The 25,961-nt window shown below is 38.2% G+C and overlaps 1 protein-coding gene across 19 annotated transcripts in view; it reads right to left on the bottom strand.

The window, feature by feature from the left end:
- The window catches only part of PDLIM5 (PDZ and LIM domain 5), a 220,600-nt gene that overhangs the window by 59,722 nt on the left and 134,917 nt on the right, over window positions 1-25,961 (bottom strand). For 13 of the 19 annotated variants that reach the window (XM_078445867.2, XM_078445870.2, XM_078445871.2 and 10 more), the window contains 3 exons: window positions 3,270-3,386; window positions 1,177-1,317; window positions 82-213 (listed from right to left, as the gene is read on the bottom strand). The exons of 4 other annotated variants lie outside the window; for them this stretch is intronic. In XM_078445867.2, coding sequence (XP_078301993.1) covers window positions 82-213; window positions 1,177-1,317; window positions 3,270-3,386 — 390 coding nt within the window. The remainder of the gene's footprint in view (window positions 1-81; window positions 214-1,176; window positions 1,318-3,269; window positions 3,387-25,961) is intronic. 2 more of the 19 variants (XM_078445869.2, XM_060654611.3) reach the window with 1 other exon arrangement.

The raw sequence follows: 25,961 nt of genomic DNA, 5'->3' as shown, positions 1-25,961 counted from the left end.
ATTAATATAGTGGTTAAGTGTTAGAGAGAAAGCAGTATATTTCACAGCAAACCACCACTGTGATATGCGCTGCCACAGTACCTTGCTTCCTTAACATGGATAGAGCCAGTTGACTTTCTGGAGGCCTGGAGGTACGAGAAAGCTAAAGGCTTGGAAACAGGGCTGATGCAAAGTGCATCCAGGAGTGTGTGATATTTATCAGGACTGGAGAGCCTGGTGAGCATTCAGAAAGAGGTTTAAGACGAAAAATCACAGGAGCAATAGCAAAAAGTAGTTTTTACAGTCTATGATTGGAAACATTTTCAGAAAGAGCTACAGACAGAAGCATTTTACAGACAGGCAGAAAAAACAAAGCAGTAGAAAGAGGATAAAAAGAAGGGCAAAGAGTATTCTATTATTTGACTCATTCATATGGAAATGACTAGATTTTCACCAAAGCTTAGATTGAGACAATCTTTTAGAAAGCGTGTAAAGCTATAAAGACTACTAGACATTATGTAAAAACAGAATCTCACAAAAATAAAAAGTTACTATTCTTTTTGGGGGAGGAGAGGTGTTAGAATAGTTTGACTTTAGATCACCCTCAAATACAATCAGTTTGTGGGAGAAGAGAATACCAATAGAAACTTAAAATATCTACTGATAGTTCATTCTGTTTCAGATTATGAAAAACTAAAAATTATACAAACCCCACAACATTCAACTGAGAAGTATCCTAGACAAATGGCAGTAATGGAAAGAGATGAACAGGTGATTTAAAGAAAAACCGGTAACAGGGTGCCTGTGTGGCTCAGTCAGTTAAGCGTCCGACTCTTGGTTTCGGCTCAGGTCATGATCTCACGGTTTCATAGGTTCAAGCCCTGCCTTGCGCTCCATGCTGACAGTGCAGAGCCTGCCTGGGATTCTCTCTCCCTCTCTCTGCCCCTCCTCCCACTTGTGCTGTCTCTCTCTCTCTCTCTCTCTCTCTCAAAATAAAAAAATAAACTTAAAAAAAGAAAAACCAGTAAGAAACACTGTGGGAGAGGTCTATGACCCGGGTAAAACGTTCACAACACAATCAAGGTCTCATACGGAGCTGTGACTGTTTCAAGTGGCTATGTCTTCTTTGAGGGGACCTGTAAGGCTGTGAAAAGTGTTGGAAATCACACAAGACACACCCTGCACATAAAGCTCTACCTGGTTTTTGCAGCAAGAACAGCAGACACAGTAGCAGCTGCGCTGCTCAGAGCCGCAGCACTGTATCTAGCAGGAGAAGAGAAGGTAGAAAAGTTTCGAAAACCTTCCAAAGAACTTGTTGCCACACTGCTTGTGTTGCTGCTTAAATTGATAGGTAGGGAAGGGAAAAAAAGAGGAGAGGAACAAAAAGGGAAAGTGAGAAGAGGTAGCATAATAAAGGTAAGACAGTAAACATCCTACATTAATAGACATTATAAAGGTACAATACAGAAGTGTAACAGAAGGTCAGGCCATTTATTTACTGTTGCTATGATTTCTCACGGAAATTAAAATTTGATATATAATCCTCCATAAAACTGATTTTTGAGATACAAATGCTTTTGAATGTATTTAACTTCTGACTCTAATCCTATTTAAAGTTAAATCAATATCATACATCACACATGTGAGGATTGATTTGTCAGCATCTAAGTAGAAAATAAATCTAAACATGACGGCTTGAATTTCTGTAAGCAGAGAAAGGAAGGTTATGTCGATTACTCTAAAAAGCCTCTACGTAAAGAGCTTTACCTTAGAGATGATATACACCCAGAGCCTGACATTTTAATGAGACTATGCTTTCAAGAGAAGCAGGTACAACCAGCTGCCTATTCAGAAGCAGCAATACATATTAAAAGGAATAAGAAATAACTTTAAAATATTGAGAATGAACCTCCTTGGGGAAGAAAAGCACCCCTGTAAAATAAACAGCACAGTTTAAGTGAATATGACTAAAACAGCACTCTCCCTAATGTTCTATACTCCTATTTTCAGTTAGCTCTGTCAAGACTCAAAAATGCTGGTATAAAATTTTATTTCCAGAACTCTTATGATTAAAATAATAATATTTTCCTTTGGTCTTTTAGAAAAGGTCAAACACCTGGACAGGAATTAACATTCCATCATTAGGGCTGTGATGCTTTTCAAGTTGGTTATCAACTTGAAATTGATAATTTCTTTTTTATTAAGTAAAAAGAAAATCTAAAATGCACAGCGTGAAACCTATGGTCTCCTCCTTTATGCGTGCAAGTTATTAATAAACATTCTCACCATTCTATGATCACTTTTTTCACAACTGGTGACAGTGGCCACCTCCAACACAAAGCAAGTATGTGCCAGACTCAACTCAGGTTAATTTAAATGAGAGCTCAGGTGTCTGAAACTGTCTTTTCTCCTTGTTGGAAGGATTTGATAATCCATTATTCCTAGTTTCACTGGCTATAACTTTACAAACCGTTAGAAAGCAAATTAAAGAGCAGTGGCAAGCCATTTTTAAAAATTATACAGAGTTGTTTAAGTATAATGTTTTCCCAAGCCTATAATTTAATTGAACTGTAGCGCTATGTTTTAGCAACTGTCGTGAATGGCTAGAAAAGAAAGAATGGGGTGAGAAAGAGAAAAGAATGATGCTATTAGTGTCAGGGTAGGGTAACATGAGTGTCATGCAATGTGGACGAATCAAGTTACCAAATGCCTCAATTGTGAATTTCTCGATTACTCTGCATCTTTCAGGCAATGGGTACTATTTGGGGGAAGTAATGGAGAATAATAAGAAACTTAAGTCTGTTTAAAAAAGAAAAGGACACTGTAATGAATTTCTTTCATGGCATTGTATCACAAATATTCATATAAAAGGACTTAGCATGAGTGCAGTCCTGTACAATCTTACAAGTAACCTCAATATCTTTAGAATACGTGTGGGCACCCAGAACATAAGATCTCTAGTGCTCCTATTTTAGAAGTGATGCTCTAATTCAGTAGACTTATAACAAACTCAAGGGAGCTGACTTTCCAAATCACAACGAATAAATAGAAGGCATAGACCCTAACTCTATATTTATGTTTGAATCTGAACGAGAGAGAGAAAAAGAGAAACATAAAATCAATGTAAAGCAGTGTTCCACAGCTGAGCGCCAAGCTTTCTTGTCTATATATTAATGATGTCAGTTCTGTAATCTACGATCACTTGTTCCCTTTTAGTCCATTTTAGTATTTAATTGCACCCATCAGCATTAAAATTTAGACATACCAAAAAGGAAAAAAAAAAACTCTACCTAGAATATGTAGTCACTTTGGAGAGTGTGGCTACTTGGCTACCAATATGTAAAACCTGAGGTGCTGCAGGTGGGGGAGGTCCACTCCTAGGTAGGTCTTCCCAAGAACTGTCAAACCTAAGTTTTCAGAAGCAAAATAAGCAAGGCAAAGGAAATATTAAGGAAAAGTACAGACACTTATCATCTATCCACCTTTTAAGTACACTGGCTCCATTTGGGAAAAACTCCAGCTTTTGTTCTTTAACTTCATGTCTGCAAAAAGTTAAAACCAAAACCAACATCTTCACCATCACCAAACAGAGGCTGTCCCCATCCCCCATTTTTTTTAACATGGCTACCTTCGTGTGGGAGAAAGGTGGATGGGAATTCCCACACACCTAGTCCCAACACTGTGTATTATGTACTATGTAGGTATCCAATACAAGGTACAAAAGACTATGTACTTTGCATGCTTCAGGGAAGTTAGGCTCCACAAAATTAATTCAGTTGCCCAATATCATATACCTAGTAAGGGTCAGGTGGAATTTGAACCAGGTCTGTCTGTACTATTTCCACTACATAATGCTTTCCAGCATCTTGTGGGGTGGCTGTCTGAGTAGGGCACTGCAAGAAAGCAACTGAAAACATCCTATCAAGTCAGAATGCTGTGTTTGCAGATCTGGAATTACACAGATGTTTATCTCCATGGAAACAAGGTATTTTATCCATTCACACAACAAATACTTGCATGCAATTTTGTTGCTCTACTTTTTACTTTGTTTTTCTCCTGTCCATACCATTTTTTCTTCTGAATGCCAGAATTGAATTTTAGAAGAACTATCACCAGGTTAAAAAAAAAAATGAAAAATTCAGTGTGAGGCTTGAAAGAAGAAAGCACAATGTGTAACACTTTGGGAAGAAAAAATAAATAGGAGAAATACAAAATTGCCCATGGTTTAAAAAAAAAAAAAAAGAGCCTGTGAATAAAAAAAATAGAGGTCAGTTGTGTTACATGGATTTTCAGAATAGAAAATGGAACACTAAGACAGAAATAGAAAGGGAGAGAGGTTATATTCCCACTTTTTATTTAGCATTGGTCATACCTTTACCAGAGTGTTGAAAAACAAGGTAGACAACTGAAGAAAAATGTCATGGTAGAATTTAAGTATCATTTAAGAGACAGAGTAGAAATGTTAAATAAGAACTGTAAATCCTATACCAGGGGTCAGCAAACCATGACTATCGGACCAAATAAATTAAGAGTGGTTTTCATATTTTAAAATGCTTTTTATAATTTTTTTAAAATTTATTATTTTGAGAAAGAGAGCGCACGAGTCGGGGAGAGGCAGAGAGAAAAAAATCCCAAGCAGGCTCCGCACTGTCAGCACAGAGCCCAATGTGGGGCTAAACTCCTGAACTGTGAGATCATGACCTGAGCCAAAATCAAAATGCTCAACTACCTGAGCCACCCAGGAGCCCCTAAATGGTTTTTCTTATTTTAAAGAAAAGAAGGAGCACCTGGGTGGCTCAGTCAGTTAAGCATCCAACTTCGGCTCAGGTCATGCATGATCTCACAGTTCACGTGTTTGAGCCCCACGTGGGTCTCTGCGCTGACAGCCCAGAGCCTGGAGCCTGCTTCAGATTCTGTGTCTCCCTCTCTCTCTGCCCCTCCCCACTAGCACTCTGTCTTTCTCAAAATCATGAACATTAAGAACATTTCAAAAAACTGAAAAGAATAACATTCCATGATACATGAAAATTACATGAAATTCAAACTTCAGTTCTCAGATAGTTTTAATGAGCTTTAAATAAAGCTTTATGGAAAGCAGCCAGGTTCTCTCATTTACCTATGTCTAGGGCTGCTTTTACACTACACACACAGGTTAGCAGCTGTGACAGGCCAGGTGGCTCACAAAACCTAACATATTTACTATCTATCTGGATCTTTACAAAAACAGCTTGCTGACCCCTGTCCTAGAGATAACATCTCTACACAGCTACCAGAGTAAACTTTTAACAACACAAATCTGACCCTGTCTGTCGCTGAGCAGCACTGCTCTAAAGACACCTGTGGTTTTGGGCTCCCTATTCTCCAGTAAGAGCTCTTCCTTTCTGCCCTGCTCCAATCCAACTGCTTTTTCCTCTCTTCCTGAGAAAGGCCAAGTTTCTCCCCACCTCTAGGCCTCTGCACAGTCTGCTACCACTCACTTTCTATACCTACCTCTCTACCATACCTTCACTGGGCTAATTCCTAAGCGTGCTTCTGGCCTCAGTTTAAATGTCACCTTCTCAGGGAGGTCTCAATCATTCCCCAAATCACCTTAGGTTGCCCAGGTCCTATGCTTTCAAAATACCCTGTACTTTTTCTTCACAGAACTTGTTACTAATGAAATCATATAGTCTGTGGGGTTATTTGTTTAAATCTGGATTCCCTCATTAAATTAGAAGCTTCCTGAGGTTAGGGACCATTATGTTTACTGGTATAAGTGAAGTGCTTACCACAATGTAAACAATAAATGTTTGTTGAATAAATGCATGAATGAAACTTACTGTTTTCAAATACAGAAGTCACTTACAATATACATATATTTCTTAGAAAATACTTGTACCTTCTAAAGACTATACAGCAATCAGGTTAAACAGGTACTATAATACTGCCTAAGCAAGAAGGGTCACATCATCTAAGAAATTACTAGACCTCTAAAAGTATCTTTAAAAATGCCCTTTACAACATAAAGAACTATCAGTAGTCTAGAAGAAAAAGAGAAAACATAAAGAATTATCAATGTCTACATATGACTATATTAATGAGGACAGGAAAGAAAAGGGATAAGGTGGAGGTCTTCCAATACCTCCATGAAATGTGCTGATCGGAAAAATGAGCGCCAATTGAGAATAAACTTCACATAATTCATGAAATATCTTCTAAAGCCAGATTTCCAAGTTGCCAAACAAATGCACTTGGCAGGTTTCCCATGAGTTATGCACACCTATTTCTTTGCTTAGCCAACCTCTAAAACTACTAGACTTAAGAAAATCTTGAACTACCTCATTTAATATGGAACAGACATCAGTATCTACTCTAATTCTGCCATCCCCTAATATTTATCCCTTTTAGGATTGGGAGGAAGCTCTAATTCATGTCACCTCTGCAGCAGCCAAACTTCCTGCTTTGTCTGTTACTTGAGTTTTCATTTCTTACCAGAGAGAGGTATGAAGACTTAAATCCTTCCCAGGTATGTCTGAAGAGTTGGGCTTGCAGCCTTTTAGTCTGCTTTTCTTAGGAAAACTGAACAAAGAGCCATTTGCGCATTATCTTTCTCATCAATTGTGTCTTTCTTTGCATAGTTTCGACATTGTCTCTTTCCATGCTTTCTAATGGGGACCCATGCTAACAATTTGTCCAGGTGTGAGGCTGCTCATCCTACTAATTTACCATTCTGCAGGACCAGGGAATGGACCTCTCTTTCTTTGCCCCAGTCCTGACAACTACCCAAATGCAAGATCCTTATGCTGTGTATTCCACCTCCTCCCTTTTTCTCAGGGGCTTCAATTGATTTATTTCCTTTGCATTTTCCATCTCCCTCTCCACTGCATGCTTTGAGTCCCCATTCAAAACCACTATAAAATCGCCTTTTTGCAAAGGAAACAAAACACCAAAAGCCCAATTATAGAATAATTTCTCCTAAAAAAATAATAATAAAACACATGAACAACAAAACTACCTTTCCCTTCCATTTTCCTATTCTTATTAAAAGTCAAGCTGAATGATAGTTTCACTCCAGCAACTCTGTCTCCATTTCCTCACCTGCCTGTCACTCTTTAACCACCTCAAGTGGGCCTCATCCTCCAAGCTTTATAAAACCATATTTTTGTCAAGGTAACTAATGATCTCTCTGTGGCTAAATTGACAGTTTGTGTTCCTCGTTTTCTTTTTATTGTGGTAAAAAACACAACATAAAACTACCTTCTTAACTATTTTTAAGTGTACATGCAGTTCATTAGTCATAAGTATATTCATTGTGAAATAGACCTTTAGAACATTTTTATCTTGCAAATCTTGAACTATAGCCATTGAACAACTCCTCTTCCCCGCCCCCCCCAAACCCCTGACGACCACCACTCTACTTTCTGTTCTGTGAATCTTCTTTAATACCTCATATAGGTAGAATCGTACAGTTTTGTCTTTTTGAGTACATTCCTCATTTTACTTAGTCTTGGTATGACACCCAGCTGAGCACTCCTTCTCTTCTCCTGTCTTCTGTACCTCAATCGTACACACTTGCCTGTCTTTAGTACTATTTTACTGGCTATTCCTAGAAGCCTGACTCACTGTCTTCCTCTTTACCTCATCCCAACAATCTTGACTTTAGTGCTGTCACGTTGAATCACTGAATAACCTGACGGCTAAATTCTTTGGCTTCTTCACTTCATTGATAATTCTTCTAAGGCTAAATCTTAGGCCTGGAATATCTCAGCCATGCACTCCAGAATTCATAGCCTCTATTTTTCATCAAAAAGAATAATACACCTAAAATCTGGATTTTAAGCACCTCTTTGTTTTGTAACTTACTCCTCTACATCTTGAGTCTATTAGCTTCTTTACTATACTGAACTGACATTTACCACGGACTCTTACCAACTAAATTAATCTTTACCAAATTCACACAATCTTAGCAGCATTTCTCTATCCATCAACCCCTGCCCCTCAGTATTTCTACACTCTTGTCAGCACTTCCTCTAAAATATACACCCATCCAACTCTCTCACTCTCCATTAATACCTCCTTGGCCTAAGCTCCTATCATCTCTTGCCTGAACTAAGGGAATTCACATAACTAGTCTGCTATGTTCATTATTTCTCCCTCACAATCAATTTTACATAGTATTCAGAGTGATCTCTTTATGATTAAAATCCTATATTGGGCTTTCTGATTAACTGGGATAAGAATCTAAATCCCTTAACACAACTTACAAGGCAAAAAATGATCTGGTTTCTGACTACCTCACTCAATCTCTCATCTCTCTCTCCTTTATTAACAATGCCCCGGGGCGCCTGGGTGGCTCAGTTGGTTGGGCTTCCGACTTTGGCTCAGGTCACGATCTCACTGGTTGTGAGTTCGAGCCCCATGTTGGGCTCTGTGCTGACAACTCAGAGACTGGAGCCTGCTTCAGATTCTGTGTGTCTCTCTGTCCCTCCCCCACTTGTGCTGTGTGTGTGTGTGTGTGTGTGTGTCTCAAAAATAAACATTAAAACAAAACAAAACAAACAAAATGCCCTAGTCACAGTGGATCTCTTTCAGTTCCTTAAACACACCATGCTGAATCCTGTCTCAGGGCCTTTGCACTTGCTATTCCCTCTGCCTACAGAGCCTATCTTCTCCATATTTGCATGGCTAACGCCTTCAGGTCATTCATGTTTCAACTCAAACGCCTTCTTTTTCCCTAACTAGTGTCTAATGACTTCACTCCTCTCTTTCCCTCATTATACTTGTCATATTGTCCTATATTATTTCTTTACAGAATAACATCATAACATAAAATTTTATTGTTTATTTGCTTTTTTTTTTGCATGTCTGCTCCATTAGACTGTAAGTCCATGACAGAACCTTGCCTCTGTTATAAACCAAGCATCTATAATAGGGAGTGGCACACAATAAGTACTTCACAAACACTTGCTGCGTTTATTATATGTGTATGTAATAAACATTAGCTGGGATCACTAAAGCCTGAGACTAAGTGAGAATGTTTGGAAAAGAAGAAGACACAGCTGTAGATTTAGGTTAAGGAAACAGTCCATATTATCAGGTGAAATCAATCACTCATATCTGCCTCTGACCCACACACCTTAATTGTCCCAGGATTTTTCAATTGACTTTCTTGGGATTACCTACATAATTGTCAGACATTAATCCCAAGGATTAAATATGACAGGTGAGATGGTGAGATTTTACAAGTGTAGAATCAAACTATTGCTTGCTTTATAATTTTAGGAACCATATGACACGACTAACTTTTATAGGGTTTATTTTCTTCTAAAATCCCTAATATTTTTATATTTGCTTTTGCTAACCTTATCCATCCCCTAACACAAATTCTCTCCCAGAAGAGCAAAATTATTTCGTCTAAACTGCACATAACCATATTAAGTTTCTTGTTCTTTTTTTCTACTACATTTGGTCCATTTTCTGGTTAAGGTATAAGTGAGCCATACCTCTCGACCTCATGATACCCACAAATTTAGGCAGCAAGCTGTAGAAGTCCTCATTCAAGTCCTCGTGCTTTAAAACAATATCCTTTGATTCAATTCCTTCAACTATTATGAATCTAAAAATTTGATAATCATTAACCTCATTAAATTCAGTGGTACCTTAAAAAGCCTTTCTTTCATGACTTGTTAAAATTAACATTTCCCACAATTTATTGAAAATGTGTTAAGTTGGCTGTGATTTGTTTCTTGAGGACTTAATTCTGGGTCTTGGCAATTCTGTCCTTTACTGAGTGCTCACTAGCAAGGCTTTACAAATGTCTCCTAGGACAGGAGGAGTTAAGATGGCGGAGAGGTATGGGGAATGGGATTTCCCTAGTCCCTCAAACCTGGCTGTACTGAGGTCAGCTTGGAACCCCAGGAAATCTATCTGTGGAGGGAGATGGCTTGGTGGCACAGAGGTGCATGTATGCGAATTGGGGAGATAAAACGGCACAGGCACAGAGGGGAGGGATCCTCTTCTGTGGAGAGACAAAAGGGAGAGAAAGAGAAGCTGTGGGTCATGGTATTGAGTTAGGCCAAGGGAAGAACTTCTCCAGACCATGGAATGGGGAATGAGAAATACAGAGAGTTGCAGTCTCTACTTTGCAAACAGCCTTAGGAGCCAAAGATGGGGAGTTTTCAAAAGCGCCTGACTGCCATGTGCATGTGCCTGTGGGGGAGGGGAGCCAGCACCTGGAAGCCAGCCCCTGGGGTGCTGTAGTGATCTCAGGGGAGCACTGGGAGAGAACAGTCCCCTCCCTCAAGTACTGTGGGAAGAGGGTTTATTGCCCACACCAAGGGCAGAAGACCCTGCAGGCACCAGCGATATCAGCAGGGTGGAATGGTGCTACTCCAGAACTGGGTCCCGGTGGTGTGCGATTCTTTAAGACATTGTTGTTTGAATCCCAGCCTAGTGCCTAGAAGATGCAGGGGAGACTGTGAAGCAGGGCAAGCCAGCCACCTGTGCTGCTCTGTGAGGGCTGCCGGAAGAGTGTGGTTTGAGACACCTGGTCTGGGGAGGAGAGACGGGGGTGTTGCCATTTCTCCCCCCATCACCAACATGGTGGCACTTCAGGGAACAGGACAGCAGCCCCCAGTGGAGGCGGGACCTGATTGCACCAAACCCCACCCCTCCGTGCCGGTAACTGCTTATCTACTGGAGCGGGATTGACACTGAGTGACCCAAAGGCCTCTCCTCCAGACCAGCACAGTCCCAGGCACCAACAGACAACTGTCCTGCAGTTTTGTATGTTAGTCTGCTGTTCTTTTGTTTTCCTTTCTTTCCTTCTCTTTTCTCCTCTTTTTCTTTCTACCCTCTTCATTTTTTCCTTTGGAATCAGGCTCATAGTTTCTGATTTGAGTTTTGGTCAATTCTATGTGCGTATTTATGTTCTTTCTATCTCTGCTTTGTTTCTTTGTTTAATCAGGCGTTTTCACTCTATTATTTTTACACCTTTTCTATATCTCTTTCTTCTTTATTTTCCTTTCTCTCTCTCTGGATTAAGACACATAGTTCCTTTGATCCTCTGTTTCGTCTTTTTGTTTTTGTTTTTGTCCCTTTCATTTCTCTCTTTGTATGGGATCAGGTCCCCTGCCTTTTCCTTTTTTCCTGGGTTACTTCAACAAACAAATCAAAGCACACCTGGTGTGGAAGGCATAAACAATCCACCACTACGAGTAAGGAGAAGCTCTGTACAAGAATGACCAGTGGGACAGAGCAGTCATATACACAACAACAGACTGCACACAACACACTTCAAAAACGCTTCCTGAAGTGCCAGGCCCTCTTTAATAGTGTTCTTAGGTGCAGGACACATAACAAGCTATTAAAACATGTAAAAGACAGAAACCCAGCCAAAATGATGAAATGGAAGAATTCTCCTCAAAAGAAATTCCAGGAAAAAAATGACAGCCAGAGAATTGCTCAAAAGAGACACAAACAATATATCTGAACAAGACTTTGGAATAATAGTCATAAAACTAATAGCTGGGCTTGAAAAAAGCACAGAAGACAACAGAGGATCTGTTGCTGCAGAGATCAAAGACCTAAGAAATAGTCACAACGAATTAAGAAATGCTATAAATGAGATGCAAAATAAACTAGATGCAGTGACAGCAAGGATGAAAGAACCAGAGAAGCAAAATAGGTGAAACAGAAGATAAGATTATGGGAAATGATGAAGCTGAAAAAAAGAGCGAAAGGAAATTACTAGATCACAAGGAGAGCATTACAGACCTAAGTGATACAATAAAACAAAACAATATCCGTATCACAGGAGTTCTAGAAGAAGAAGAGAGAGAAAGGGGCAGAAGGTTTATTTGAAAAAATTATAGCTGAGAACTTCCCTAATCTGGGGAAGGAGCCAGGTATCCAAGTCCAAGAGGCACAGAGAATTCCCTTCAAAATCAACAAAAACAGGTCAACACCACAACATATCATAGTGAAACTGGCACACTACAAAGAGAGAATTCTGAAAGCAGTTGGGACAAACAGCCCTTAACCTACAAGGGTAGACGTATAAAGGTAGTAGCAGACCCTTCCACTGAAACTTGGCAGGCCAGAAGGGAATGGCAGGAAATATTCAATGTGCTGAACAGGAAAAATATGCAGCAAGGCTGTCGTTCAGAATATAAGGAGAGATAAAAACTTTCTCAGGCCAACAAAAACTAACACGGTTCATGACCACTAAACCAGCCCTGCAAGATATCCTAAGGGGGTCTCTGTGTGTGGAATGCTGCAAAGACTACAAAGGACCAGAGACTAACACAAGAACAAAACCTACAGACAACACAATGACACTAAATCCGTATCTTCGAATAATCACTCTGAATGTAAATGGACTAAATGCTCCACTCAACAGACATAGGGTATCAGAATGGATAAAAAAACAGGATCCATCTATATGCTGCCTACAAGACACTCATTTTATACCTGAGGACACCTGCAGATTGAAAGTGAGGGGATGGGGAACCATCTATCATGCTACTGGATGGCAAAAGAAAGCCAGAGTAGCCATACTTGTATCAGACAGATTAGATTTTAAAACAAAGACTGTAACAAAAGATGAAGAAAGGCATTATATCATGATTGAGAGAACTATGCATCAAGAAGAGCTAACAATTGGGGCACCTGGCTAGCTCATTTGGTTAAGCATCTGACTTCGGCTCAGGTCATGATCCCACAGTCTGTGAGTTTGAGTCCCATGTCAGGCTCTGCACTGACAGCTCAGAGCCTGGAGCCTGTTTTGGATTCTGTGTCTCCCTCTCTCTGCCTCTCCCCCACTCATACTCTGTCGCTCTTGCTCTCAGAAATAAATAAAACATTTAAAGAAAGGAAGAGCTAACAATTGTAAATGTTTACACCCACAACATGTAACACCCAAATATATAAATCATTAATAACAAACATAAACGAATGTACAGATAATTGTACCATGATTGTAGGGGACTTTAATATTCTACTTAGAGCAATGGACAGATCCTCTAGGTAGAAAATCAGTAAGGGAACAATGGCTCTGAAAGACCTCTTGGACCAGATGGACTTAACAGATATATTCAGAACTTTTCATCCCAAAGCAGCAGAATACACATTCTTCTCGAGTACACATGGAACATTCTCCAAAATAGATCACATACTGGGTCACAAATCAGCCTTCAACAAGTACAAAAGATCGAGATCAGACCATGCATATTTTCAGATCACAATGCTACGGAACTTGAAATCAACCACAAGAAAAAATTTGGAAAGCTCCCAAATACATGGAGGTAAAAGAACATCCCACTAAAGAATGAATGGGTCAACGAGAAAATTAAAGAAGAAATTAAAAAATATATAGAAGCAAATGAAAATGAATACACGACAGTCCAAACTGTTTGGGATGCAGCAAAGGAAGTCCTAAGAGGAAAACACATTGCAATTCAGGTCTATCTCAAGAAGCAAGAAACGTCCCAAATACACATCCTAATCTTGCACCTAACGGAGCTATAAAGGCAGCAGCAAAGAAAGCCCAAATCCAGCAGAAAAAGAGAAATAATACAGACTAGAGCAGAAATAAATAATATAGAATCCAAAAGAAAAAAAGAAAAAAAAAAGAACACATTAATGAATCTAAGAGCTGGTTTTTTTAAAGAATAAACAATATTCATAAACCCCTAGCCAGACTGCTCAAAAAGAAAAGAGAGAGAACCCAAATAGGTATCAAGAATGAAAGAGGAGAGATCACAACAAACACTACAGAAATACAATTATTTGAGAATACTATGAAAAATTATATGTCAACAAACTGGACAATCTGGAAGGAATGGACAAATTCCTAGACACACTACCAAAACTCTAACAGGAAGAAAGAGAAAATTTGAACAGACATATACAGTGAAGAAATTGAATTGGTTATCAAATATCTCCTAGCAAATGAGAGTCCTGGGCCAGATGCCTTCCCAGGGGAATTCTACCAGACATTTAATAGTTAATACCTATTCTTCTCCTGTTCCAAAAAACAGAAACAGAAGGAAAGCTTCCAGACTCATTCTATAAAGCCAGCATTACCTTGATTCCCAAACCAGACAAAGACCCCACTAAAAAGGAGAATTACAGGCCATTAATCCTGGTGAACATGGATGTAAAATTCTCAAGAAGATACTAGCAAATTGAATTCAACAGTATATTATAAGAATTATTCACCATGATCAAGTGGAATTCATTGCTGAGCTATAGGGCTGGCTCATTATTTGCAAATCAATCAAGGTGATACATCACACTAATAGAAGAAAGGATAAGAACCATATGATCCTGTCAATAGATGCAGAAAAAGCATTTGATAAAATACAGCATCCTTTCTTAATAAAAACTCTAAAGAAAGTCGGGATAGAAGGAACATATCTTAACGTCATAAAAGCCATATATGAAAGACCACAACTAATAATCACCCTCAATGGGGAAAAACTGAGAGCTTTCTCCCTCAGATCAGGAACACTACAGGGATCTCCACTCTCACCACTGCTGTTTAACATAGTATCGGAAGTCCTAGCCTCAGCAATTAGACAACAAAACAAAATAAAAGGCATCCAAATTAGCAAAGAAGAAGTCAAACTTTCACTCTTCACAGAGGACATGATACTGTACATGGAAAACCTGAAAGACTCCACCAAAAAACTGCCCGAGTGGATACATGAATTTAGCAAAGTCGCAGGATAAAAAAATCAATGCACAGAAATTGGTTGCATTTCTATACACCAAATAATGAAGTAGCAGAAAGAGGTATCAAGGAATCAATCCCATTTACAATTGCACCAAGAACCATAAAATACCTAGGAATAAACCTAACCAAAGAGATAAAAGATCTGAACGCTGAAAACTATAGAAAGCTTATGAAAGAAATTGAAGAAGACACAAAGAAATGGAAAAACATTCCATGCTCATGGATCAGAGAAACAAATAATATTAAAATGTTGATACTACCCAAAGCAATCTACACATTCAATGCAATCCTAATCAAAATAGCACCAGCATTCTTCCCAGAGCTAGAAGAAAAGACCCTGAATGGCCAAAGTATGTTGAAAAAGAAAATCAAAGCTGGAGGCATCACAATCCCGGACTTTAGCCTATATTACAAAGCTACAATCATCAAGGCAGTATGGTACTGGTACAAAACCAGACACATAGACCAATGGAATAGAACAGAGAACCCAGAAATGGACCCAAAAATATATGGCGAACTAATCTCTGACAAAGCAGAAAAGAACATCCGTTGGGAAAAAAGTCTCTTTTGCAAATGGTCCTGGGAGAACTGGACAGCAACATGCAGAAGAATGAAATTGGACCACTTTTCTCACAGCATACACAAAAATAAATTCAAAATGGATGAAAGACTAACTGTGAGACAGGAAACCATCAAAATCCTACAGGAGAAAAAGCAGCAACCTCTCTGGCCTCGACTGCAGCAGCTTGTAACTCAACACAAATCTGAAGGCAAGGGAAACAAAAGTAAAAATGTACTGGGGAACATCTGGGTGGCTCAGTTGGTTGAGTGTCTGACTTCAGCTCAGGTCATGATCTCACAGTTCATGGGTTCAAGCCCTGTGTTGGGCTCTGTGCTGACAGCTCAGAGCCTGGAGCCTGCTTAAGATTCTCTGTCTCCCTCTCTCTCTGCCCCTCCCCCACTCACACTTTGTCTCTCTGTCTCTCTCAAAAATAAATTAACATTAAAAAAGAAAAAAAGAACTATTGGGACCTCACCGAAATAAAAAAACTTCTGCACAGCAAAGGAAACAATTAATAAAACTAAAAGGGAACCGACAGAATGGGAGAAGATATTTGCAAACGACATATTGGAAAAAGGGTTAGTATTAAAAATCTATAAAGAACAAACTCAACACACAAAAAACAAATAATCCAGTGAAGAAATGGGCAGAGGACGTGAATAGACACTTTTCCAAAGACGACACCCAGCTGCCAGACAGACACATGAAAAGATGCTCAACATCTTCATCATCAGGGAAATACAAATCAAAACCACATTGAGATACCACCTCACAGTGGTCATAGTGCCTAAAATTAACAACTCAGGAAACAACAGATGTTGGTAAGGATGTGAAGAAAGAGGAACCCTCTTGCACTGTTGGTGAAAATGCAAACTGGTGCAGCCACTCTGGAAAAACAGTATGGAGTTTCCTCAAAAAATTAAAAATAGAATTTACCCTATGACCAGGCAATTGCACTACTAGGAATTTATCCAAAGGACACCGGAGTTCTACTGATCCAAAGTGGCACATGCACCTCAATGTTTATAGCAGCGCTATCAACAATAGCCAAATTATGCAAAGGTCCAAACATCTATCCGCTGATGAATGGATAAAGATGAGGTGGTATATATACACAATGGAAAGCTACTCAGCAATGAAAAAGAATGAAATCTTGCCATTTGCAACAACGCGGATGGAACTGGGGGGTATTATGCTAAGTGAAGTAAGTCAGTCAGGGAAAGACAGATACCCTATGATTTCACGCATATGTGGGATTTGGAAACTTAACAAATGACCACAGGGGAAGGGAAGGAAAAATAAGGTACAGAGAGGGAGACAAACCATAAGAGACTCTTAAAAACAAGAACAGAGGGTTGATGGGGGTGGGGAATAGGGATGATGGGCATTGAGAAGGGTACTTGTTGGGATAAGCACTGGGTATTGTACGTAAGTGAGGAATCTTGAGAATCTGAAAAAAAAAGCCTCCCAGATTTTTTTCCACGTGACCTCAAGTTCAAACTAGTTTATAGTTCCGAAGTTTTTATCTTTTTGAAAATCAGTACTACATTTACCTGTTCAAGTCTTCTATTTTCTTTCCTACTCTCCAGGACTTATTTTTATGCATATAGCATTACTCAGCAAATCTCATCTGTAAGTTGTCTCAATACTTGAGTGATAAATCATTGAGAAAAACAAGACTACCAAGAGCTCACCTAGAATCCCTTTCCTTTTTTTTAATGTTATTTATTTTGAGAGACAGAGAGAGCAGGGGAGGGGGAGGGAGAAGAGAGAGAGAATTCCAAGCAGGCTCCGTGCTGTCAGTGCAGAGCCCAACATGGGGCTCGAACTCACGAACCGTAAGATCATGACCTGAGCAGAAATCAAGAGTTGGATGCTCAACCAACTGAACTACCCATATGCCTCTAGAATCCCTTACTAGCTGAAACTTTAATTCCCTCCGGAATGTAAATAAACCTAAACTTTTTTTCAGTATTTATCTCTGATTTTTGTTTGCTTGTTTGTATCTTTTGACAATGGGCATTTGTTAATTTACAGAAACCCTAGAAAACATCACTTTTTTATCTCTTGAATTAATGTCTGGCTGTTTTAAATTTATATTTAAATAATTTATTTCTACTTCTATTTATACTGTATTTATATTTAAGTGGTATTTGTGTGTGTGAATGTACATTTTCTTAACATGCATGAGGTACTGTTTCACTATCTCTGCTAATAGATTTACCGATTTTCATAAGAAACCTTAGATTCCATTGTGGTAAACAAAGGATAACTTTGTGGCAAGTTTGTTTAAAAGCGTTACTTCTCATGGCACCTGGGTAGTTCAGTCAGTTAAGTGTCTGGCTCTTGAGGCTCAAGTCTTGGTTTCATGGTTCATGAAATTGAGCCCCTCGTCAGGTTCTGTGCCAGCTGACACCACAGAGCATGCTTGGGATTCCCTCTCTCTCTCTCTCTCTCGGTCTCTCTGCCTCTCCCCCACTTATTCTCTCTCTATCTCTCTGTCTCAAAGTAAATAAAAACATTTAATACAAAAATAAATAAAAGCTTTACTTCTCATTAATATCTTTCAGAAACTCATTCTCAATAGTTTTTAAAAACTTTTTTAATGTTCATTTATTTTTGAGAGAGACAGACAGAACGTGAGTGGGGGAAGGGCAGTGAGAGAGGGAGATACAGAATATGAAGCAGGCTCCAGGTTCTGAGCTGTCAGCACAGAGCCCAATGAGGAGCTCGAACTCGTGAACCACAAGTTCATGACCTGAGCCGAAGTCAGACGCTTAACTGACTGAACCACCCAAGCACCCCTGTCAACAGTTTTTTCTTATGAATTACTAGGATATTGGGAAAAAGAATAAAGTACATGAAAAGACAAAATAAATATGTACCTCTAACTCAAAAAATTGCACAGATTTCATCTTAGTTTTAACACGCTCTATTCAAAGAAATAAATACAGACTCTTCATGAGTAATTAATTAGGTGTGACTGGAAGAAGAATACCTATCACAAAGTTGGCCAAGCAGCAGCATTCAACATACACCTGTTCGTAGTCATAAAATAGAGAAAAATGAAAGGAGAGACATAGTTGAGACTGCTTTTAAGATTTAATTTGAAATCAGAGCTCTTTAATTTGACTAAGAAATGGAAAATTAAGATGTCTAAATATCCATACCTATATTTTATACATTATGTTATACATTATTTCAATTTTCTTTTATAAAATCATACTATCATAAAAAATACAACTTCACGTAAGGATAGAAAAATGTGGTCTTCTGGATCTTTCAACATGACTAAAATATGTAAAATTGAATAGCGACCAAGGATAGACAATTAAGCCTTCCATCATGGATGAAGACAGCCTATTATCAAAGTATCAAATTAATTTAAGTTGTGTCATTTTTTGAAATTAAAAAGTAAACTGCAGGAGGAGCCTTCAATAGTACTGACTTTTAGTCGAGAAGTTACGTTCCTTTTACTTTCGAGTTTAATTCAATAAAATAATTTTGTTGTATAATCTCCCTCTCTAAAAGTGAAGCAGAAAGATTTATCCAAATAGCATTGTTAGAGAAGTACTGGTGGGCTGATAAAACTTCTAAGGAACTTAATGCATTCAATTCTACCCAGAATGTAAATAAACCACAACTTTTTCAGTATTTACCTCTGGATTTGGATGATTTTTGTTTGCTCATTTATATCCTTCAACAACGAACATATGGACTATGAAAGAATTTTTGTGTATTACAAATACTCATTTTTATTTCTTTAAAAACTTTATAAGTGGTAGTCTTCCCAAATTATTTTTGGAAAACATACACAAGTATTTCCATAATTAAACAGAGAAATGAACAATTTGTGTGTGAAAATACATAGAGTAGACAGAAACTATTGTTTCTTGCTTCAGTGATCTTAAAGTACCAGTCTCACAAGGAACTGAAGTGTAGTAATTACTTATATTCAATAGGTGGCGACCTTTACATTATACAGCAGTCACCAAACCAGCATTTGCATAGGACAGTATAATCCACCAGTAGAAAATGAAGAGAGAAATTACAAATGTTCCATATTTTGCAATAGACAAAAATTAGTGTTTGGTTATATACTCATTTTTTAAACCTATTGGACTATTTTCTAGGTTGATGAACATACTTTGCAGTAATGTATATGATGGTCTCAGCTAAAAGATTTTATCTGGCTGTTATTATTTTTATTTTCTAAAATTAGACTCTGTTGTGGAAGCCTTTGCGTTGTGTATTTTTGAGCAAATCCACCTGTTAATTCTTACACTTCATAAAAATATGCGGGAATATGAGAACCAGGGAATGATTCCTGATTTCTTTGCATAGGTTATGAAGAATAATAGTATTAGATAATTTACTGAAATGACATGTGTCTTAAAAAGGATATGTAACAGAGGGGCCTGGGTGGTTCAGTCAGTTAAGCATCTGACCCTTGGTTTCTTTCGGCTCAGGTCATGATGTCAGGGTTCGTGGGTTGGAGCCCCGCATGAGTCTCTATGATGACAGTGAGGAACCTGCCTGGGATTCTCTCTCTCTCCCTCTCACTCTACCCCTCCTCTGCTCACACTCTCTCTCTCTCTCAAAAATGAATAAACCTTGGGGGAGGGGGGGGAGGATATGTTACAGGAGTCCAGTATATTTGTGAAAGAGCAACTGAAGGAAGACAAGGCTCAGGTCAGCAAACTGTGTTTCTTCACTAATCTAGTTTATGTGGGTTACAGGAACATCTGTGCACAAACTAAATTTTTTTAAAAACCTGCTGTAAAAAGAGTATGTTTGGAAATAATTATGAATTTTTTTGCTATATTTTCAACGAATGTACAAAGATAGGTTTCTATCCAAGAAGTAACTTAATATCTGTTCTGATGACCTTTAGCTAGAAAGCATATGGATATGACTTAGTGCTATGGGACAGCTTATACATAACAGGATTCTCCCCCTAGTACTGTTTCAGCTTTGTGAAATGTAACCAGTGACTGGAGTTTGGACTATTTTCCTTCCAAAGGGAGAGGCAGTTACTCCTCCCTCCTCTGAGTCTCTGAAAATTAGAAATCTATATCACACATTATTCTTAACCATAATATATGAAAAATCAGAACCTACCATCACTTAAGCAAGGGAGATAAAAGAATGGTAAAAGTATGTGTTGATCATGATAATTTTATACATCTTTCTGCTAACTAAAATGCTGTTTTTTATTTCTTTTTATAGACCTATATAAGCATGAACATCTTAAAACTACTTATTAGATAAATATTTTACTATATAGTAGAAACCAAAAAAATGGGGAGATCAAGAAAATCACCCTTTAACTTAAGATAAACTGTATGGTGCCTGACACAATGATGTATTTTAGGTATATATGTTTTTTTAAAGTTATCTTCCAATGAAATTTTCTATGGCCTCCCATAATTCTCTACTATGGTAAGCCACATATTATTAAGAGTTTTCCATTTATTAATATGTTGCTAATAACAGAGCTGTTGCTTCTTTTCAGTTGATGTTGTAGACTAGACTCTCAACTTCAAACTTCTTCATTTCCTTAGGAATGATAAAATTCTGTCTATTGGTTTTTCCAGTCAGAGGACTAAGCATTTCATATATGCATTTCTAAAATGAGTCATGTATTGTCTTATCACAGGAGTCACTGAACTATTCATGCTGAAACAGATCAAAAACACAAAGGAAGAGGGATTAAGACACAAATGTTCATTTAAATTTAAAAAGTACCTTCCACAACATTTATCAAACAGATAACACCAGGGGGAAAGCATCAACTCTCGCCAATCAGACTGCCCAAGGTAGAATTCTTTCAAGCAATTTAGTTTTGATTCCACTTTACCTACAATACAGATATTAATGTCTTGATTTTTTATAAAAATCTGATTTGTATTCAGTTAAAAGTTATGTACACCACGCTCTTAACGATTTCCCTAAACAAGAATTAGGAAATTGGAGAATATGCATTTATGTTAGGAACCATTCGTTAGTGCTAACTTGTGCCAAATATGGTGGGGACACTGTAACTCTTGTGTTCAAAGAGCTCATATTCCAGTTAGGTATACAGGGCATGGAGACAAACAGCTGTTACCCAAAACAGAAAAAGAGACACTACAACAGAGATAACAACAATCCTTCAAACCACATCCAAGTCAGTGACCCTACTTAAGAATAACCTTTTTTTTAAGATGCTAATCTGTCAAATCAGTATTAGTATAGAAATGCAGCTGGTATGTATTATGGACTGAATTGTTCCCCCCCTCCATTGTGACAGTAGTTTGATACAGGGCCTTTAAGAAGGTACTTAAGGTTAAAGGAGTTCTTAACACTGGGGTCCTAATCCGAGAAGACTAGTATCGTTATTGAAAGAGGAGACACCAGAGCTCTCTCTCTGTGTGTCCACAGAAAAAAGGCCATGTGAGGACACCGTGAGAAGGTGGTCACCTGCAAGCCAGACAGAAGAGCCTCACCAGAAATCTACCCTGGTGGCACCTTCGTCTTGGACTTCTAATTTCTAAAATTGTTAGAAAATAAATTTCTGTCATTTAAGTTACCTACTCTGTGCTATCTTGTTGTGGCAGCCTGAGCTAATCCAGTATATTTCCAACTTAAGAATTAATTTGCCAGACATGAATCTTACAATCCTAACACCTACTTTCAAATTGCATTTGTATATTTTCTGTATTTGTATACTTATATATTTATATTTATATATACATTTTTGTTAAATATCTATTTATATATTGAATGTATAGATCTTACTTACATAGTCACAGTTACATCTAGAAAGATATACCATGCCTACCGGAATGACTTTTCCTTCCAATTTTTATTATTATACTAAGACTCTTGTCTTCAAAGAGCTCGTAGTCTAGCTGAAGATTTCTGACACACAGACAAATACCCGTAATACAAATTAGGAACGGAGTGGTAGAAATTAAAGAGTATACTACTTCAGAAAGAAGATTACTGTCACTATGGAGAGTGGAGGTGGTACACTGTGGGTGAGTTTGTGTGGCTGGAATTATAGGAAGGAATAAGAAAATCTTGGGAGAGCGAGGAATTGCCCTCAGCCCGGTCATTCTCACTGGCACACCACAGGCATTTGGGGAAGGACCACACTTCATTCGGTGAAATTATTCAGAGCATTACACAGTTTAGCATCTTCAGTCCCCCACTAGCATCCTCCTGATCTTGGAAGATCTGTACTATCCCCCTACACGTTCCCAAAGGCAACTCAGCAGGAATATCTCCCTCAGGAGAAAACAGAAGGTAAACTTTTAAGGGTGTGAAGAAAAGAGCAGAGGTATTCAAATAAAATGTATTAAGTAATTGATTATTAAATGGCTAATATATTTTATTCTAAAATGTTACACATGGAAAATTATAACATACAAAATTGTTATTTTATTAAGTGTTGCTTGCCAGTTACAAGAGTTTATTACATTTACTCAGAGTTCATCCTAACTTTCTACTTTGAAGCTTTTCATTGATTCATATACCCTTGACTATATTTGACGTCTAAATAGCCTCACCTAGTCATTATTTCCAGAATGCTTCTGATCACCAAATAAACATCCTTCACTCAAGGCAAAGAAATTTACCCTGGTTTTTTTTGTTGTTGTTATTTATTTTGAGAGAGAGCATGCACAAGCTGGGGGAGGGGCAGAGAGAGAGAGAGTCCCAAGCAGGCTCCGTGTTGTCAGTGCAGAGAGCCCGATGTGAGCCTCTATTCCATGAACCCTGAGATCATGACTTGAGCTGAAATCAAGTCAGACACTTAACCGACTGAGCCACCCAGTCGCCCCAATGTATCTCTTTTTGATTTCCATACACCTTGCAGGCTGCCCTAACCTGATCTTTCACTTTAATGATTTCCCTAAATGCTGTTTGTAATCTGGGTTGAAAATTCAAGGGATTAGAAGCAACAAAGACAGAAAGAATGAAGGGAAGATGAGAATAAGAAGTGAGAAGAACCCATGCAAGTCAGGTCCAAATTGGGATTTGCAATCTAGAATGACCCTTCCAGGTTGTCCCTACCTGGGCTGAAACGACCAGGCTTTTCACTCCCCCCATTCCTTCCAGGCAGCTCACTGCATGTATGCAGCTCATGAAGCTGTGGCTTTGGACGAAGGGGCATCTGCAGCTGAGGTGACATGTGAAGGGGCTGATGAATGAAGGCTGTCTGCCCCCCGCCCCACACACACGGACACACACAGACACACACAGACACACAGACACACACACACACACACACACACACACACAGCAGCAGCAGCAGCAGCAGCAGCAGCAGCAGCAGCGGTTATCAAGTCCTCTACTGAAGCAGTATCTGGAAGGGCTTCATAGAGTCCACCACTGACTCGAACTTCCTATTTTAAAGTGGAAACTCAGGGGTAGAAACTAGTGAGTTACAAATCGGGAGTCTCAAATTCAGAATTTATCATTCCTTGCTTCCTACTATCCTGGAGTACTGATGTCTATTTTGGAAAGAATGAGCAAGGAATTACTTGGTTTAAGTAATTTTCTTGAGTGGGTAAACAAAAAGGAATGAGTTCAAACAATTCTTGGTAAATTTTATAGACAGAACTAAACTGTCAAATCCATCACTAAACTATGAATAAAGTATTACATGTCTAATTTCTTTTTTTTTTTTTTAAAGGTTATTTTTGAGAGAGAGAGAGCGTGTGCACAAGCAAGCAGGGGAGGGGCAGAGAGAGAATCCCAATCTGTGCTAACAGCACAGAGCCTGATGCGGAGCTCAATCTCACAAACTCCAAGATCATGACTTGAGCTGAAACCAAGAGTTGGACACTTAACTGACTGAGCCACCCAGGTGCCACAATATAGGTCTAATTTCTGTATGTTGGAAGTTTTGTTTTTTAGTGCCTTTATGTGTGTTTTATAGCTGTTCCCTACAAATATGTTACCAACATATACTATAATAATGCCTCCTTTTCGTAAGTCTTCAGTGGGTCTAATGGGAAAAGCATTAAATTGATACCTATGCTGAGAGCAGCACGAATAAGTGAATGTACTTTATTTAGCTTTGATAAACCTTTGACATACCACCTTGGTTCTTTATTTTTAAATCTGTCTTGAAAGTAGTTAGACAGAAGACAACCTCCCATTCCATATGCTGTGGACAGTATGGAGAATGTAAGTTATACGCATATGTATGACATTTTTATATCATGCTTCCGGTCACATACCACATTTTGGCTACACTGTCCTTTCCGTTCTGTGTAATTGCCACACTCCTGCTCGCCTCAGGGTTTCCACACTCGTTTCGTCTGCCTTGAACGGTGACCCCAAGTCATCACGTGGCTGACTCTTTTTCCTCTCTCAGGTGATGGCATTAACGTCATCTCCTCAGAGATCCACACAACCTAAGTAATCCCTCCCTAAGCCAAATTTCCTTTATACGAATTTATCTTAGTAACACAATTATCTCAGATCACTTTATTTATATATTTATCTGTTACTCATTATTTAATCTCTAGTTCATCAGTGCCTGCCATTTAAGTATTCAGTAATTATTTGTGTGAAAGAATAACTCAGGCAATAAATGAATATTTGTGATTTATATGATTTTAAATACACATCGGAAGTGCAACAATTATGAACTTTTTCATTTGGGGAAATCAATTCACCCAAATTTCTGAATAAATCTGAATAAAAGATGGGATGGCTACTCTCTATCTTAATATCACAATTTTTATTAAATAAGCTCCCTACAATATTTTTATCTCAGTCTTCCAAAAGGGCATAATGATGTACAAAATGAGTATATTTCCGTTTCCACAAACAATATATTTTTCAAGGGAACAAAAATATTCACTCTGTGGGTAACATTCCATCTTGTAACTGGTAAAACCTTGTAAAAACGTTGAAAATTCTTAACTTTCAAATTTTACATTAAAAACAAGCCTATGATAAAGAAACTCTGTATCAGAGAGACAAACAAAAACAAGCTATAAATTAGGTCACCAGACTTACAATAATATTTTTGCAAGGAGCTTTTACAATATTTGGCTAGCTTTTAAGCTAGGAATATAAGATGTCCCAGAAGATTAACTGAACACAGGAATTCAACCTCTGATGGGGTCAAATGGAATGTCTTTTGTGATCCTGACTGAACACTCACACTCATACTCAAATACAGATCCTTCACTTATCTAAGTGTATGCTTTCAATGAGACATTACTTTTTTTTTAATTAGTAAGGTATTAAATTCTTATTTCCAATTGTACTTATTTCAAGGTATAAAGTTCTATACATGCTCTCCTGCCTTTATTAGGAAGAAATTCTTTTATTTACTTAAAACTCTCATCTAGTTGCACTCTCTCTCAACTCTGGTGTTGGAAATTTGGTTCCTGGTGGGAAATACCTTGTTTATTCCACCATTTATTTTCATGAGAATTTGATTCCACCTACTTTCAAATATCATCTTTTGAGATGAATGAGAAGTATTAGGTATAAGAAGCCTGGTCTAAGAAGGTCTATTTCCGTACAGAGGCCAGAGACATAGTAATAATGGATTGATGTTAGGGCCATAAAATCACAAGCAGTATCTGAAGAAGAACTGCTACAGTAAAAGAAAGACACCTTAGCATATTATGAAGTACAGTGGAAATGAGCACAGGTTTATAAATCTTAGAATTATTTTTAAGTACACTTGGTGTG

This window comes from Panthera onca, chromosome B1 (genome assembly GCF_046562875.1).
Source record: "Panthera onca isolate mPanOnc1 chromosome B1, mPanOnc1 haplotype 2, whole genome shotgun sequence".
Classification (NCBI taxonomy): domain Eukaryota; kingdom Metazoa; phylum Chordata; class Mammalia; order Carnivora; family Felidae; genus Panthera; species Panthera onca.
This window is presented reverse-complemented; position numbering and strand designations above follow the sequence as displayed.